This window comes from Vidua macroura, chromosome Z, assembly GCF_024509145.1.
Source record: "Vidua macroura isolate BioBank_ID:100142 chromosome Z, ASM2450914v1, whole genome shotgun sequence".
NCBI classification, from domain to species: domain Eukaryota; kingdom Metazoa; phylum Chordata; class Aves; order Passeriformes; family Viduidae; genus Vidua; species Vidua macroura.
In genome coordinates this window covers 43,929,725-43,947,258 of record NC_071611.1, presented here as the reverse complement: position 1 = coordinate 43,947,258, position 17,534 = coordinate 43,929,725, and the positions used below count along the sequence as shown (strand labels likewise).

Here is a 17,534-nt window from a genome sequence, read left to right as displayed (position 1 = left end):
TTAAGAGGATTTTTGTTTTGTTTTGTTTTGGGGTTTTTTGGGGTTTTTTTTTGTTTTGTTTTGTTTTGGTTTTTTGGTTTTTTTGGGGGGGGTGGGTGGGTGGGTTTTTGGTTTTTTTGGGTTTGTTTTTTTTTTTAACACAATAGTAATAAATAGCACTTACACATTCCTGAAGGCTCCTCTTCTTCCAAACCAAATAAAAATTCATATTTGGCCTTGGCAACATTCTGGGCATGAGCCGATATGTCATTATCCCACAGAAGTGCTTCTGCCTAAAGTAAAAATAAACAAAGCTTATATACCTTTTAGTGAATAAACAGCAGAAGGAACACGAAATCCCTTCAGGCAGCATTTTTAAAGTATTCATTTCACTCTGTCACCACCAAGATCATGCAGAGTAGACCTGGGCAAACTCAGGGAGCTTCTTAAGAGCTCACTCCTCTGTCATTGAACCCAAGAATTTCAGTATTAAGTACAAAGACCTAACAGAGATGTGAGAGCACCCAACCACTCTTTACCCACTTTTTAGCCAGCTTACCCACTGAAAGGCCAGCAGCACTGGCCAACTATCTCAATAATACTGCTTAGGGTTAAAAATATCAAAGGAATAGTACCAGAAATAGCAAATTTGAGTATGTATGTCATAAAACTGGAACCCATGGGAAAACCATAAATGAGGCAGGCTGTCTCTTTGAAAAGATAATGGGGTAGAGAAAGTGAGGAGCAAGAACTACAACAAGGATGATTAAAAAGGTGAGGAAAGATAAGGTATGCAAACATGTCTTAGACAGGAGTACTGTCTAAGGGTCCCTGTTGGGCAGCCCATGCATGACCACAACTGTCTAGGTCAGGACAAGAGCCCAATTTGGTTTTACAACCATACCACACAAGTCAAACTTGCTTATCTGGCCAGGAGGCAGGGAGGGGACACAGGGTGGTGAGCCTACTAAGCAGGGGAACACCTGGAGGGGCGAATGGACAGACGGATTGAGCAACCAGTTCTACCCAGGCCTGGTGCCCCCAGCACCTTCCCACTGCTTCTTTCTTGTAAGAAACACTTTGACAGAGTAAAGGTCCAGTTTCTCAGAAGAGAGAAAGGCTACAGGACTAAGATCAAAATACTTTTCTGAACAGATAGGGACAAAACAAATATCTAAGCTAAAGCACATGCCAGCAATAAACTGTCATGCAAAAAATATCTAGAGTCAGCATAAAGTTTCTTCCCAGCTGGGCAAGATGGAGCCCATAATTCTTCTGTTTGAAGTGACAGATAAAATAAATCACTAACTCTATAAATTCTTCAGTAAACTTCATATTCATATGAGGCAGTCAATTGCTGTGGCATAGCAAGTCATGGCATGGTTTACATTTGTGAAAGCATTAGCTTATGAAAACACTCTTTAAAAAACAAAGTTAAATGGAACATTCTGTCCCCCAGGACAACAATAACTTTTATGCATTTCAATCAAATACCTCAGGATAAGCGTCGGATACAAACAAGAATTCAAAGTACAAGGGACATATAATTCACAGGAACACATAGTCAGGCCTCTTTAATCAGAGATGGATGGAATCACAAATCCATATATTCCTCCTCCTAGGCCATCTGTCCAACAATTGTATGTTCTTCCAAGTACACATTGATGAATAGTTATCTTCCCCATGCCCTGGAATGGTTTTGCTCTGGGTTCCCCTGGCCTTTTACACCCATTTTTTCTCCTGCCTTTCTGCACTGTGCCAGTTCTGCAAGATTTAGTCCAACACCACTCTGCCCTAAGTCAACAGCAGATCTTACACAGGGGTCTTGGACTAATTTATTTACCATCCACTAGACATTCACTAGTCCAACTACTCAGCACTAGGGCTTCCAGTACATTGATGCACGTGCTAACACCAGCCTACCCAATTCTTTGGTAAAGATGTGATGGAACAGATAAAGGGCTTTCTATCACAAAGATGACTACCACAAGCATGACAAAATGAGCTTGGAAGAAATCACCATGTCTGTCCTGCCTGCATTCATTCACTGGCAGGGAGGCAGGAAGGGCTAGAAAAGGAATACCTGTAGCCAGAGCACACAGGAGAAGGCTCTTTGTCTGCAACAGCTTAGACAGGAGTAACTTACAAAGCCAGACAAAAATTCAGCCTACTCAGATGAATGTGAAGGGATGGGATGGCTAACAACTAGCTGGTGCCAAATCCCAGTGACAGATAAATGAAATGAAAAATGAAATGAACAGAACAGTCCAGTTCCTAAGCAGTAAGGAATTTCTGATCTATACACCTCTGGGACACAGCTCCTTCATCCCTCAGCTTTGCTCTTTGAGATTTCACAGACATCTGCTGCACTGAGTATCCCTGCCAGCAAACACATGTTCCAAGGATCTCTATTTGCCTGTACCTTATTGTAAAGCAAAGAAGAAAACTCCAGCTCACAGTACCCTCTGCATCATCCAGTAACAGTCACAAGTGAATTGTAAAATTAATGGGGTTTCAGTGTATAGGCCATCATTTATCAGAGTTAAGTGCCTAAACAGAGGCTGCATAATCCTGGTCTTTGCATCTGAAAGGGCTAACTTGATTGTCAGAAGTGCTCAATGCTGCTGATGAAAATTAAAGATACTGGCTTGTGTATGGGAACAGCTGTATTTAGCATCTATTTAGGTTGTCAGAGCACTAAAAGGATGTATAAAGGAAGTCCATATCCAGGCTTAAGGGTAAGTTTATCATATTTCATCCAAACAAGACATTAAAAAAGAATGCAAGAGCAGGAAAGAATGAGGATGCTCTGAGGTCACAGTTAGTTTTTAAGACTATTGCTTTACCAATGTCCAAATCAAGAGACAACATGTGTTCTCCTTTCCTTCTTTTGATCTACCACTCACCTAAGCTTTGCAGGAGTCAAAATGCCCTGAAATGAGGAGCCCAGAAATGGGCTGGACAAATATTCATGGTGCTTTCAAGCTGCATTAGCAAAGATTAAATACGAGCAAGATTGAAAGGGACATAAAACTTCTGCTTAAGCCTTCTCTCTCAGCTCAAGGGCAAAGAAATCTGCATCCAGGTCAGCCATTTCATAATTGCTTCCCTCAGAGGGCTTTAACTACCACCTTTGAAGCATCTCATCTTTTGTCACTGCTGAAGAGGATGACGCTTAAGAGCACCAATCCCCTTAAATCAGCCCAGCTGAACATACATTTCTTATGAGCCATATACATACTATTTTTCAGTCCAGTGATGCTCTGGGCAGAGATTTTGGTGCATCACTCTTGCAGTGCTTTCTGCCTATTTGAACATGTTTGATCAAGCCAACTTCTCTAGGTCACAGCTCTTGGTCAGGAGTTAGGAAGGTTGCATTTGCCTCACAGTAAATTTTAGCTAACATTTATGAGGCTGCATTAGTTTGCACTTGGCAGTCCTCATGCCTCAGACTTCCTGCCAACACACTGGACCAGTTTCTATTGACCTCACACAAGGCATTGGCATGGGTCAACAGAGGTCCCACCTTGCTGGCCTTCTGTTTCATGTTTAGGGAGCAGAGAGATTCTTTAAGATAAGCCTGTGGTGCTCATGGTGGTTTCAGGCCAGCAAAGGAATGAAGCTGCTGACTCTGTGTCTCAGCACTGAATTGAACAGCAGCAGGATGCTAAGACCACAGGGTTCCTGCTACTCCAGCAAGAGCTGACAAGGACAGATAAGCTAGCCCAGCAAGAAGCACATACACTGCCTCTGCTCTGTTGTCTGGATGTGTGAATGGAGCAGCAGATCAGTATCTGCAAGGAGAAACTGTTCCCACAATTCACCCCTGAGAGGTGTCTTTAACTCCTGGTGAGAGCCAGGTGCTGCCTTTCCTGAAGCACAGTTTTGTTCTCTGGATGAATTTTATTTCAACTCGTAAGCTCCCCTCAAACTGCCCTCCAAAAATCCCAGTGGTTTTTACATAGGTATAGTGAGTCATAAAAAGCTGAAGAAAATGCTTCTCCTTTCTCCACAAAAGAAAAGCACTAAAACATCTTCTTTTGACTTTCACTGAGGTTCTGGTTGGGACCTTTTTTTGGGACCAACTGGTTTTGTCTTGGGGCTTTTTTTTTTAATCATACTGTCTTGGGGTGAATGTTTCCTCCTAACTTGTCTCAAACCAAGACACATACCTACATGTCAGAGAGCTTTAACTGAAGAATATCAAACTCTTGCTATCTCATCACCATTTTCAGCTGAGCTGACAGGAGAGCTGAGCTTTGTCTCAGTGGAAGGGGATAACACTGTCCACAGCTGCTGCGACAAGCAGTGGGTCACTCTGAGCACAAAGAACCAGTATGAACCCGTGCCTCCTGAATATATATGACACTTAAGGTCATGTATTTTCTTTGGAAATGTCTAATAAGGAGGATGTATTCAAAGAAGCAGATAATTAAATGGCAACTTCCAGTCTGGAATTTTTCAGATTCCCTGAGAGGACAGATGCTGTTAAGACAGACTCACTCCTTGCAGGAGACCTGGGAAAAGAGTGCTTGAGAAAAAGCAGAACAGGATGGGTGCTCATGCATGAGTCTTCAGGAAGCAAGAGTCAGCCAAAATTCTGGACAGCAAGAGACCAATCATCCTAAGGGGAAACATCAGCAGGAAGGGACCTAAGGACCATTCATGAAGAACTGTTAGCTGGGCCAGAGAGGTGAAAGTGTCCTCAGGCATGTCTCCATATCATGAGGAAGCCTCAGTTTTACATGCTTTCACATGTGCACAGCTCTCTTTCCCAGAGCTTCCTGCTTTCCTCCTCAGCTATACCACCACCGGATGTCAGCTCCCTGACAGGAGGCAACAGCCCCTACACTGGAGCAACTTTTGGAAGTTTCGTTGAGGCTACTGGGGAAATGCTGCAGTATTGCAAGAAAGTAGAAAAAAGCCTTGAAGAATGCCTGTAAATCAGTCTACTATGGAGAACTTCACAGCCACACCTGGACCATTTCTAATCCCAGGCTGTGCTTGGTCTATTCTCGTTTTACCAACATCTCTAGCAGCAAAAAACTCAATTGCCTATCAGCAGCCTATCAAATACCCTGATACAGTGAGTATATGCTGTTAGCAGGAATGAAGGTTTCCACAGATTTTAAAACCTCCAGCAAGTTGCAATGTCATGGGCAAGTCTTTACAGAACCCTGCACTGAGAGCTCTGCCACTGCTGTCACATCATCCCTGAGTGGCCAAGAGCTCAGCAACCTTCACTGTTTTTGACAGGTCATACCAATTGTTCTGAAAAGACTATGCCTGTTGAGCTTGTCTTAAATCATTTTCCTAAGTAACAGAATTAAATGCAGAAAGCTGGCATTAAAATAAACTTGCTAACTGGTAAAACCTAGTGCACCAACATCACAGGACGAGTGTGGGTGCTCACAGTAAGACCACTGGGTAGGCAAGGGTTGTAGTGTTTAATTCCATGTGACCTCATACACCATAGCTGTGTTTTCCTTATATGTCCCCACACATAATACAAGTTTGCAATTCTTGAATTAAAACATTAGTAAAATAGATTAAAATTCAAAAGAACAGGAGCTTTGCATGGCTTAATCTCAGCTGGAGTTGCTAAAACTTAATGCTAGCCAAGGTTTTGAATGAGAAGAAGTCTAAGCCTGAGTTTTAAACTAATTCCTAACTATCAGGAGTTGCAGGGAGATGTATAGAAAGCCAGAAGGTGGGGAGGAAAGAATGGGCTTGTGTGAGAGCACTGCCTATAGCTGTTTTCCAGCTATAAGAGAAGTCGGGATTTTAGAGAGGGTCACATAAGACCTTTCAGCTACAAGGCAACTGAGAGATGTGGCAGAGGTGTTTGCAGTGATAAGGGGTCTAAAAAAAGCAAAGAAAAATCAGTAATTCAGCACCTTTTTTTTAATGCAACAACCAGAAGACAACAGAAGAAGGTATTGAGAGTCAGCACCACACCAGAGGACATGGTTCTTGGTACAGTTTGTAGTCAAAACCACAACCACCTTGCAAAGCAATCTCACAGAAACCAAAATACTGAGGTACCTGACAAGGGTGAATAAGTTCAAGGGATACAAATCCCTGACAATATAGAAATCACAGCCTTCTCATAAATCTCTAAGCTGACCTCTTCCTGGGCATCTGCTTACCTCCATGACCACATACATGCTCCTGGGCTAAAGTGGCCTTGAATCCAAACCAGTGCAGCGAGTCACTATTACCTGCTCACAAGGCTTTGGCATGGCCATGGACTGGACAGACCTCAGGCTTGGTACCATCCAGCCAGCTCTTCTTGAGTCCTCACCACATCACACTCCACAGCTTACCCCAGGGATTCACCAAAAGGCACCAGGGCACTGCAGGTTTCCTATGCCATTATTCCCAGCACTACAGGGTTTGTTTACTATGAGCAGCCTCACAGGAATCAGTCAGGCCGGAGAGAGCAAAACTGAAAGGATGCAGATACTATCAAAGCTGCTCTCCCTGCCCAAAGGCAGACTTCACAGAAGTTCAGTGTCTAAAGAGATGCTCAGTTCAGAAATTAAGCAAAAGACTTTCTGCTTAGGAAAAAAACTGGGAACAGTGACAAAAAAACTCAATGCCTTAGCAGCAGTATCAAGCAGGTTAAATTTGTTTCCAGTCTGGTCACCTTGTTTTAGACCTGCACTTGAGTTTCTCTCCCCTTAAAAAAATGCTTGCTTTGTTGTTTGGTTGAAGTTGTTAGAAAGCAGTCAGCTATTATACAGAATTAAATGCTTTCTATTATGCAAAGGCTGACGCTGTCTGAGCTGTAACTGCATGGCTGTGAACAACATATTAATTCAAAGTCTATATGATTACACTTTACCTTTAAAGGTCACTCAGCATTTTGTATTTGTCAAGTCAGTGATTTTTGATGCATGCTGTAGGGACCCCTGGATATCTACACATAATTTCTAAGCTATGTGCAAGAATCAAAACAAGTCCTCTGAGAAGAAGACTTTAGCTCACTGCTTGAAGCACTGTATTCTTAGACATAATACACAGAGATGAAGAAAAACACCCAAAACTTTTATAAAGCCACAGTGCAAGTATATTCCTGAGTTATGTCAAAGAGCATTGGGGTGGGGTGTGATTTAAGAAAAACTGTGCAAAGACAGCATCTTATATCCAGAGAATTCAGTGATGCATGCAGTAGACATCTTGCATTTACTGTTTTTGTTCAATCTGTTCCAGTATATTTAGCAAACTGACAGACTGCTTCACTTCAGCAGGTAGTGTGCTTCCATCATCTTCAGGCATCTCAGATGGCAGGACAATGTTTAGACAGGCTACAGGTCTGCTCCACATGGATTTCTCCTCCATGGAAGCTAAAATTTGAATATACCTAAATGTCTCATGAGCCTACTAGAAGTTAGTTCTGTACCTTTAAACAACTAAATTCTTTCCAAAACCCTAGCCAACATCTGCTGTCTCTTGAAACTTTACAGATGGCATCCTTTGCCATGTGCTGTACATTCTTTATGTCCAGCTAAATAAACACTGCTTTTATGGATGGAGGGATGGGGTATTGGGAGAGCTCATCTTCATTTTTCAAATCAATATTATAAACATAGTTTAAGGTAACGTCCCCAAGTGATTAAAACATTCAATTTCAGTGAATGGTTAAAAAAATCCAAAAAACAAGCCAACAAACAAAAAACCACACGACACCCAGCCATCAGACCACTCTATACTGGAAGAATTAACATTTGCAAAAGTGTAAAAATCTGCATTTTCTCTGTGGCAAGCACAAACTGTAGAACTACAACACAGCAACAGAGTATGCAAAAAGGGGTATGTATCTTCGACATAGCTTACTGATTCTGCACTATTATTTAATATTAATATGAATATATTAATATCAATATTAATATTAAATATCACATATTTAAATTAATTTTATGGTTTTCATTCAGCAGTTTTTTCTGAGCCTTACCTAGATTTAAGAGAAGTTTTTTGGAACAGAAATGTGACTGAAGTTTAATCTGAGCCATCATATCTCTGGCATAATTAAGGCAGAAGTGAGAAAATACATCAACAAATTTCTCCTGAGGTGCAGGCACTGGGGGACTGAAAATACTGTTGCAAGACCATATGCTTGCTAAGAAAGTCCACCTTAGGGACTGCCAACATTGTCGGGCAGCTATGGCCGCACAAGTGGTCAGGAGCCAACAGGAGTTCCAGCTGTGGCAAGAAGGCAGAAGACATCAAAGATGCTACATCCCCCATGAGCTGCACAACACAGGCCAGCTGACACTAGTGTCCCACTGGTGAGGAAATTAATACCTCTTCTTTTGTCCTCATTAAGTCACAGCAAGTCCACAGACAAGACAGCTGACAACAATCAAAACTTGTTGGTACTAGAATTTGTTCCTTCTTGAGATCAGGGCTTCCCTGGGAAGCATTCTTCTGTTAGCACTGACATGAAGACATATCCCAGGCTTAAATGCATCTTGCCATCACACTTGGCATTCATTCAGCCTGGGAGATACAGTTATTACTCAAATAACACTTTCCATTTGAAAACTGTTGTAAAAAAATAATGAGTACACTTTAAGCCATCTCTTCCACTGTGCCATTTCATGCCAAGAAGAGAAAGCAAGCCCCATTCATGGCTTCTGCAAAAAGGGAGGCTTGTATTATGTAATCTGTGCCATTATGTTGTTTTCTTACTGCTCCCAAACTACTGCATCACAGTTTCAAGACAAGGGCCTGCTTTCAGTCACAGAATCATAAAATACGCTGAGTTGGAAGGGACCCATCATGATCATCAAGTCCAACTCCTGGTCCTGTGCAAGACAGTCCTTTCACCAGGCAGCAAAAAGTTGCTGTGGCTATCATGTGATGCTCTCAGCAAGCATGGGAGTGACCAGTGTGTTTCTGCTCCAGCAGGCCATCCTCAGAAACCAGCTCCAGCCTGGTTTCCTTTGGCTTAGCCCAGAAGTTGCAATCCTGAAAATCTTTTGTGCAGTTAGTAAAGGGAGCCACACACTTCCCACAGCCATCTCTGGTGGCTGAGGTACTCAGTGGAGGTGGAAATGCAATGCTCACACTCTGATGGACAGCTTGATCACTGATGGACAGCCTGATCCAGTGCCCAAACAGGTTTTTTTACTTACAGCATCCAGGAATTACAGTCAATTCAGAAGCCATTCAAGCTTCAAGGGCTAGATAATACCCAAACTCCTCTGATTCCTGATTCAACCCTGTAGCAACCAAGCCTGCACCCAGAGGGCTAGCTCTCACTCCACCCTGCTTTTAAGTATCATCTGCAACCTGCCTTGCTCATCTCTGTAATGAAGAGAATAAATGTTTGGATGCATTAGCATCACAGGAATCTGTGGTCTCAAATAGAAGCTGGCAAAACAGCAAGAAACATCTCAGAGCAAAGAGGAGCAGCACTCAGAGGAAGTATCTGGAAACACACTGCAGAAGGATACTTCAAACAGTGCCATTCCTGAGAGGCATGGAACACTTAAATCCAGAATGAAAGTGTGAGGCAGACATTTTGAGCTGGTCTCAAACAGATTTTTCATCCAACAGAAGAAAATTATTTCTAACACACACAACCCCCGCCCCTCAATTTCACATCACTACAAACAGGAAAATAAGGACTGGAAATAGTCTTTGCGATCACGGGGTTTGCCAGGCATCAATCCATTTTGGAAGTTTAGGACGCAAATTGCACAAGACCTAGATTTGTTTATCTGCAGACTCACTTTGCTGTATGGTGACTGCCCAGAGAAGCTCTCTAGCACACATACCCCTTCTCAGCTAAACTTCCAGAGGGAAGAAGCCACACACAATTTTACAACCCATTAGGATGCAATGAACCACCCAGGTCACAGAGCAGGTCTTGATGGGACAGGCAGATCGAGAAATCCTTGCTCCACCAGAAGCCAGCTCTCCATCAGGGACCATTTGCAAGGAAATGTCCCTTCAGGGGCGCTAGGTGGCATATGTCCCTGCTGAGCCTAGAAACTTACTCCCACTCACCACTTTGCTGGGTGAGCTCAGCAAGACTCTCACCAAACAACTCTAACAGCTGCTACATCCTGGGGATCCTCAGTATTCACAACTCAGAGCTGATCTGCAGCAGGATACTCTGACAGCCCCAGTCTTTGAGTTCTGGCAGCAGTTCACAGGTTTGTCCAGCCTCAGCTGAAGAACAGAAGCTTGGCAGTTGGCTCCCCAGTACCCTGGGGACCCACCCACCTAATACTATCTCCTCCCTTCCTTTCCTGGGGCTCCCTTCACTAGGCCACTACATTGTGCTACCTCGAAATTACATTTAAATCAGCACCCAGCAGTACCCCAGCCTCTTGCTCTCTCTCAAGAGCCTTGCAAGCAAACAGAGGCTCTCAAAAGAGAAACATAAGCCTCAGAGAAACACGTGCCTGAGAAAAATCACTCCAGCTCTCAGGTCTGCCAGCCTGTCTCTCCATGAAGCAGGGATGGTTTCAAGCAATCAGCTACTGTGCAAGCACAAAGACAGTTTATCAGCCATGGCCCAAGCACCCTTACTTAGTACTGTTGGCTTTGTGTGGTGCACAACTTGTGCTGCCTAAATGCTGAATCTTCCAGCACTTGTCTCAGAACACACACATCAAGACAAGTGCCTGCAGAGATGCTCCATGGCACTCTTGCAGCAAGCCTACCTCTCAGCCCCAGAATTAAACCCCAAACCATGTCTTATACCAAAGCTGCAAAATCAATTGCCAGAGTTTCCTGGTGTGATGGGCAAGAATAGAAAGGACTGTGTTGGTGTGGAGGCAGGGAGGGAAAGTACTCTGAACAACATCCATGTCCTTCAGCTATGCACCTTGACAACAGTAAAAAAGGATTTGCTGGGGAAAAAAAGCCACTAGCACATTCATTAAGATCCTCACTGCTCTTTTCCTTCTTACTTTGATGGCACAGAGATCAAACTGAAAATTTAAAATTGGAAATAGTAAATCAAACAATCCACTTAAGCACAAATAGCTCAAGAGAAGCACTTCCACACAGGTCAGTTATGCAAGACTTTTCTGTGTAGATTAAGAAGTCCTAGCTTTTTTGTTTCAAAACTTGTTTCAAATTTTGAAAACGGCAACATGTAAGTCTCCTGGATTTTTTTTTTATCATCACCACTACCACAAAGGATGTTCTCACACTCCCCAGTGAAACAAGGCTCTAATTGAATGGGATCGTTTGCACAGGGTCTCCTACCATGGTTAACCTCACCTCTCTCCCATCAAAAGTATACCCCAAAACCAACTCCTGTATAAATCAACAGAGCTAGGACAGATTCACTGTGCATTAAACTGGTAATATCTGCTGAAACACACCAACTAAGGATATAACTGATGAAAAAGCATTTGGAGTAGAAAGACACTTCTTTCTACTAGCTGAACCAGAAAGGCTTGGATGACTCTCAGCAGTCTATTACAATTGCTTCAAACACTGGGTGTGCAACCTCCAGTTTCATTACAAATACTGTATTTGACATTTTGTGTGAATGGCCGTATGCACAGACAGAATTAAAGTATGACTGAAGCTACAAAACTAAGAGTACTTGCAGTTGCCTATTACACACCCAAAGCACTTCAATAACATATACATGTGGCTTTGCCTGACAATATACTAACTGGACCCTGTGGCAGACAGGTAATTGATGTTTATAGCACATAAATACTCACCTGTATGGGAATTAGCAACTTCAGTGGTTTTGTGTGAAGTTCAAACTAATTTCAACTATATGTTTATGTTCCCACTGAGAAGTGTAGCTCCAGTTCCCGGGAGCAAGGATGAAGATAGCACCTCAACTGCACAGGAGCATGCCTGCATAGTTTAATAGACTACAGTTTTACACTTTTGGTGAAATCATCTCAACCCCCCACTCTTGCCCTGAAAGTGCAATGCTGCTACTCAGACAAACGCTTTCTGACAACGTCTTGTTTAATTCAAGATTTCAAGAGAGCTTGTCAGTGCAGCAACAGTGCTAATGTCTTAGACAGACTAGTTACTTGGAGACACAAGCAAAACGAACTGCACGACACGCAGGCTCGGGGTTCCAGCCGTGAGTGCAGCTTCCCTGCTGCAGCTGGTGTCTCTCGGGAGCTAGCAGTTACAAGCACAGAGGTGGGCTCCGAGTTTTTTTCTCTTTGGCACTGTGAAAAGGATGTTTAAAAAAAAGGAAAAAAAAAAGAAAATAAATTAAGAGGGGAAAAGGAAAACAATAAAAGGAAAGAGGAAAAGGGATAAGGGAAGAAGGAAGAAAGAGAAAGGGTAACAAAAAGAAAATAGAAAGAAGAAAAAGCGGGGGGGGGGGGGGGCGGAGAGGAAGAAAAAATGCAAAAGTAAATGGGAAAAAGTGCCTCTGGCTGAGCTCAACCCCGCACCCGCACGGGGATACGCCGCCCCTTACCGCACCGCCGACTCCCTCCATCTCCCATCGCCGGCCGCGGAGGATCGTAGCCGCCCTCCCGCCGGGCTGCGCCGAGCCCAGCCGCGCCGAGCCCAGCCGCGCCGAGCCGGGCTGTGCCGTGCCTTGGTGGCCCCCCGGCCCGCAGCGGAGCCGGGCAGCGCGGCGGCCCCGGCACGGAGGGCGCGGGCCGAACGGCGGAGCCGGGCCGGGCCCGGCGGGGCGGCGGCCCGGGAGGGGAGGGCAGGGGAGACGGGGGCGGAGTGGGCGCGATGAAGGGGAGGGCAGGGGAGCTGAGTGCACCACGTGCTCCTGAAAAAGATTTTAAATAAATAAATAAATAGAAGGGAATTATTTCAGGATTAGCAAAGCAATAGAGTGAAAAGCAGAAGCTAGACCGCGTGCCCGCAGCAGTGGCGCTGGGCAGGAACACGAGCAAAGCCCGCGGGGGCTGGGACATGCCGTATTCTGCTCTTAAATCCCCTCAGTGCGGCTCGCAGTTGTTGGGAGAGAAACACACACACACAAAAAAAAAAAAAAAAAAAAAAAAAAAAAAAAAAAAAAGCAGAAGCCCTGGGGCTTTCTCTCGCAGTTCGCCTTCAAAAAGCAGAAGTGCGCAGATGTCTTTGGAGTAACCCCATCTGAACACTCGAAACTGATTTTTCACTTTTGTTTATTTTATTATTATTATACAGTTCTCTGGAAGCTCTCTTGAACTGTCAGGTTTTAGAGCACTCAGCCACAGAATTAGAATTTCTCTAAGTAGGACCTCTGAGCCTTCTTTTATGTAAAAGTGGGGTTGCCCTGTCAAAAGCTGTGCTTTAGAAAATACTCCCAAATCTCATTAGCCCAGTTAGAAGAGTTAACTGCACAAGTAGCTGGCAGACTGCATAAAGAAGGATGTCAGTTTCTGTAAGTTCAGTATATCTGTGTTTTGTTCAGCAGCAGCTGAAAACTTCTTTGGTTTTAACCAATCAAGCTTGAGGATAGGCTTTCTGGAACAATCTCTGAGGACCAGGAATCACTGAACACACTGTATGTTTCCTTCATTCTGAGCGTGGGTAAAAAGATCTGTATTAGATGGTAGGCAAGGTTGTTCTCTAATGCTGTGCTCTTCTGAAAGGTTTTAGACAGTGCTGGTGGTAGAAGTGCATCACTATGAAGTCACTGACATAAGTGTACCACACCCAGACAGAGCAGCATCTCTGTGGCTGAGGAGACAGCCTAGCCCTGCCTTGTTCACGACTGGCCTCACAGCTTAGTGCCAGAGCCACCCTTCCTGCCAGTACTGGGCAATCTCAGCCTTCCTTCAAGCCCATAGGGGAAAAAAAATCCATTTCCAACAGGATAAAAGTATGTCAGTCATAAAGCTTGAAGCACCCTGGCCTAAAGCTTTCCCTGTTTGGCAGTAAGACAGGGGTAGCAGCACCATCTCTGGGCTCTTCTGACTTGTCTGGGGTTTCCATCCAGCAGCAGCTCCTTAATGCTTTTCCCAATAGGGCTGTGGCATGCATAGTTCGCACTGCTTCTCTTAGACCGAACCCACTATTTCTCACCATTTCCAGCTCCACGTTTACCAAACAGTACTGCCCCTGCTTTACACCCACGTCACCTGGCAGCAGACTGCACTGCTTCTGTCACCTGGGTGCCAGTAGTGTACACTGTATTTCAGAAGACATTCTACTCTTTCCCTACAACTTCCCCTCTCCCCATCCTAAGCCTCTCACCTGCTCCCCAGCACCACAGGCTGTCTTCAACCATCCATCCCAGGAGTAGCACAGGACCTGCACCCTGCCCTGCTCAGCAGCACTCCAATCCAGTCATTTCTGTCCTCTGGGAACAGATGGTTAAAAACCTGTCTTTCCATCCCCTGAAACAGCTGGCAAGGATCCTGAAGAGTTCTCTGTGATGCAGCTCCTCTGTGCCCATCCTCCATGGCTGAATTTCACCTGCAGGGCTGGGGGATGTGCTGAAGGACTTCACCCCTCTCCTCCAGCCACAACTGTGATGCCAAACATGTTTTGGCCCCACCAGGGTTTTGTTCCATCTGTCAGATGCCCTGGGGGCCCTGGGAGCCAGTGTGGGGACACAGGCTTCAGATTCCCCATCTGTGCCACATCTGAGATGGCTAATGCAGTGGAAAAAGAAACCTCCCAGTGCCTGGGTCTCCGGGGAGTTGATGCACTCTGCCTGCCTCTTCCCTGACAGGCTGAGGTCATGCAACTGCAGGCCAGGAGGCAGCTGGGAACAAAAGCAGGGCTGGAATCATGTCCCTTGCAAGGCACATCCCCTGCCCTGGGCACCTAGGTGGCTGATGCAGCCACTGCACTCCAGTTTGGAGCTTCCTCCCCGCTATTTGTGTTGAGAAAAATTTGACCTTTTCTCTCTTATCCAGGAATCTGGCCTGAATCAGCCAGACATTTAGGCTGCCAGGAATATGCTCTGTGCCAAAGGACTGGGAAAGGAGAGCATTTTCCAGCCCTGGGGTGAGATGGTCCTGCAAGCCTCTGGTACATGGGCTTCAAGCTCTTAGTTAACTTCATTGCAAAGGAGGGTGATGGAGTCCTGGAACTGGCACGAACTGATGTTTCTTACACCACTGATCATTGTTTTCTGCAGAAGGGCCATATTATATCCTAAAACATTTCTGTGAATGGGCAATCAGCAGAGAAATGTGGTGGGGTTAGTACATTTGTGAAGGAAATCTGTATTTTTTTTGTCCAAATGCTTGATATAAATTTCTAGGTAGTTATATTAAAAAAAATAAAAGTCACAAAAAGCTGACACAAAATCTGGCAGCTTTCTAAGCAGTTATGAGATACATATCACAGTTAGAGAGCACTCTTAATTGTTAAAGAACTTAGTCATGAGCATAAGCATGTATCTTTAAACAACCCAAACAGAAAAAAAAAAAAAAAAAAAAACCAAAAAAAAAAAAAAAACCAAAAAAAAAACCACAAAAAAAACCCCAAAAACTCAGAAGATGGCAGTCAAGTCCAGCCTGTGCAGTAGCTAAGCTGCTCCAAATTCTCCAGCCATGGGCAATGATGGGGAGCAGGGAGCCAACACTGGGCTCAACACATCACCGATGTGCATGGGTGCTGGGCTGAGGTTGAGCAGGGCATGGGAAATGGGAGACAATCTCAGAAGCTAGTGGCTGCAGCAGACAGAAGTGTAAAAGTAGCACAAAGGACAGCTGGATTCCACAGCTTGGATAAGGGGGATTTGTGTGAGAAGTGACCAAACTGCAAAGGCAGTTGCTGGGGGTGTTTGGGGGAGTGGAACTTTGCAAAGCCAACAACACTCTAGTAATGCTATCAGCTGAGATTGCCCAGGTCACAGTATTGAAAATATCAAGTTTGGGCATGCCAGGTAGCAAAATTGGTACTCAAGGCAAAAAAGTAGTTATGGCGGACTGCTTGTTTGCAAAGTCTTAAGTAGAAAACAGGAGGTCAATAAATAGGAAAATGGGTATGACAGGCAGCATCAAGGGCTGCCAAGATGTGCTTGTCAAGCAAGCCCACACTTGACCACCAGAGTGGGAGCAGGGCAGCAAATCAAACCTGGTTTCTATCCATATAATACATGGATCAAACCTGCTCTGGTCACAACACAGGGGTCATAGGATGCTTTCTCTCATCGGCAGGGAAGCACCTAAGCAGATACGTGTATTGAGCATTGCTGTGTCAGTGCCTGTTCCAGCCAGATGGCACCAATCCCTTCCCCTCTACTTTCTAAGACAAACTTGTCTGGGTCAAAAATTCATAGCTGAAAATACCCTACCTCACTATACCACCCCATAATGAAGAAAATAAATAAGAAGGAAAAATAAAAAAAGGAGTGTATTAAAATCAGTGTTCTGCAAAGAGTAACCAATGCATAAACTCTGTCTTTTTTGCCAATAAAGTTGCTGTCTTGCTCATTACTCTTCGCTAACAGGGAAGTAGTACAGGAAACTCACTTCCAAATAATCTTTCCTTATTCAAAAGGCAGAAAACCACAAATAAGCAATCATCCAGATACTCACCATAAAATTTCTCACAACATTGCATTTCAAATCAAAGAGACTCTCTTCTGTCTTGAGGGAGAAGGCGGCTAGGGATATAAAAAAATAATATCATTAAAAAAGCCTAACCAGAAACACCACTATCTACAGATGGAAAGACAGAGTTAATAATTTACTGGATTTTCCTTATGTGTCTGGATTTTCTGGAAACAGCTGGGAAAACATTTTTTTTCTGTTTTACTCAGAAAAACATAGTCACCATCACAAACAATTTTTTTTCTTAATTAAAGGTGGAAAAGAAGCTGCAACATCACAAAGGAGAACAGCAAACTGGGAGGTGAGGTGCAGAGTAAGAAAAACAGCATGTGTAAAGATGGTAACCTTCCTATTTTTTTTTTTTTTTTTTTTTTTTTTTTAGTTTAAAGTAACCTTTTTTAAAGTTTAAAGTAATCTTCCTATTAGGTTGGTTTTTTTTTTCCTATTAGTTTTTTTTAAAGAGTCAGGTATAGTAAAGCCCAGGGTGACAGCTACAGCATGAAATGGGCCAGTGGACACACTGGCTAGTTAGCCAGTTTCACTGTGAGAAGGTGTATGCTGCAAGCTACCATTCTTCACTTGGCTTTTCCTTCACAGGTTGTCAGATTTGTTTGGCCTCATACCCAGAGCTCCTGAAAACTTCCCTTTTATGGGTTAACTGACACTCATCCTGCTCCTTCACTTATGGACAATTCTCTAGAGTCTTGCTATGGCCAGGAAACAATCCAGAGATTTCAATTCACTCCATCCTCCATCTGACATGTTCATCGGGAAGAAAGGAAATGACCAACATTCCCTGCCCAGGGAGCCCTGTAACTATCCAGAATTAGACCATTTGATGGGAAATCTCAAATTTGTTATTCTATCCATCAGAATTTGGAGATCTCCAATTTTATATTTACTTCCAAAACTGGGGACTTCACAGTATCTCTCCTGCTGAGTGAGTCTTTTAGAAATCTCCTTATTAGCCCAAGTCAAACTGAAGAACACAGAAAATCTTGCTGAATATCCCTGCTTTGGAAGGATATATATCCCTGCCTTTGTTACCTCATGGGTCTCTACTATCACGTCCTCTCTTAATCTTAACTC

At 43.9% G+C, this 17,534-nt stretch overlaps 1 protein-coding gene and 1 long non-coding RNA gene across 2 annotated transcripts in view; one reads left to right on the top strand and one right to left on the bottom strand.

The window, feature by feature from the left end:
* LOC128821553 (PH and SEC7 domain-containing protein 3-like) overlaps positions 1 to 12,861 on the bottom strand; it is a 114,627-nt gene extending 101,766 nt beyond the window's left edge. Inside the window, exons 1-2 of the mRNA XM_054002711.1 lie at positions 12,407 to 12,861; positions 164 to 272 (exon numbers count right to left, since the gene is read on the bottom strand). Of these exons, the coding sequence (XP_053858686.1) occupies positions 164 to 272; positions 12,407 to 12,427 (130 nt within the window). The 5' untranslated portion in view covers positions 12,428 to 12,861. The remainder of the gene's footprint in view (positions 1 to 163; positions 273 to 12,406) is intronic.
* A 123-nt stretch (positions 12,862 to 12,984) lies between these two features.
* On the top strand, positions 12,985 to 17,307 carry LOC128821555 (uncharacterized). Its single transcript, XR_008441151.1, has 3 exons — positions 12,985 to 13,756; positions 16,700 to 16,746; positions 17,043 to 17,307. It is a non-coding gene; the product is annotated as an uncharacterized LOC128821555 (long non-coding RNA).
* The last annotated feature ends 227 nt before the right edge of the window (positions 17,308 to 17,534 follow it).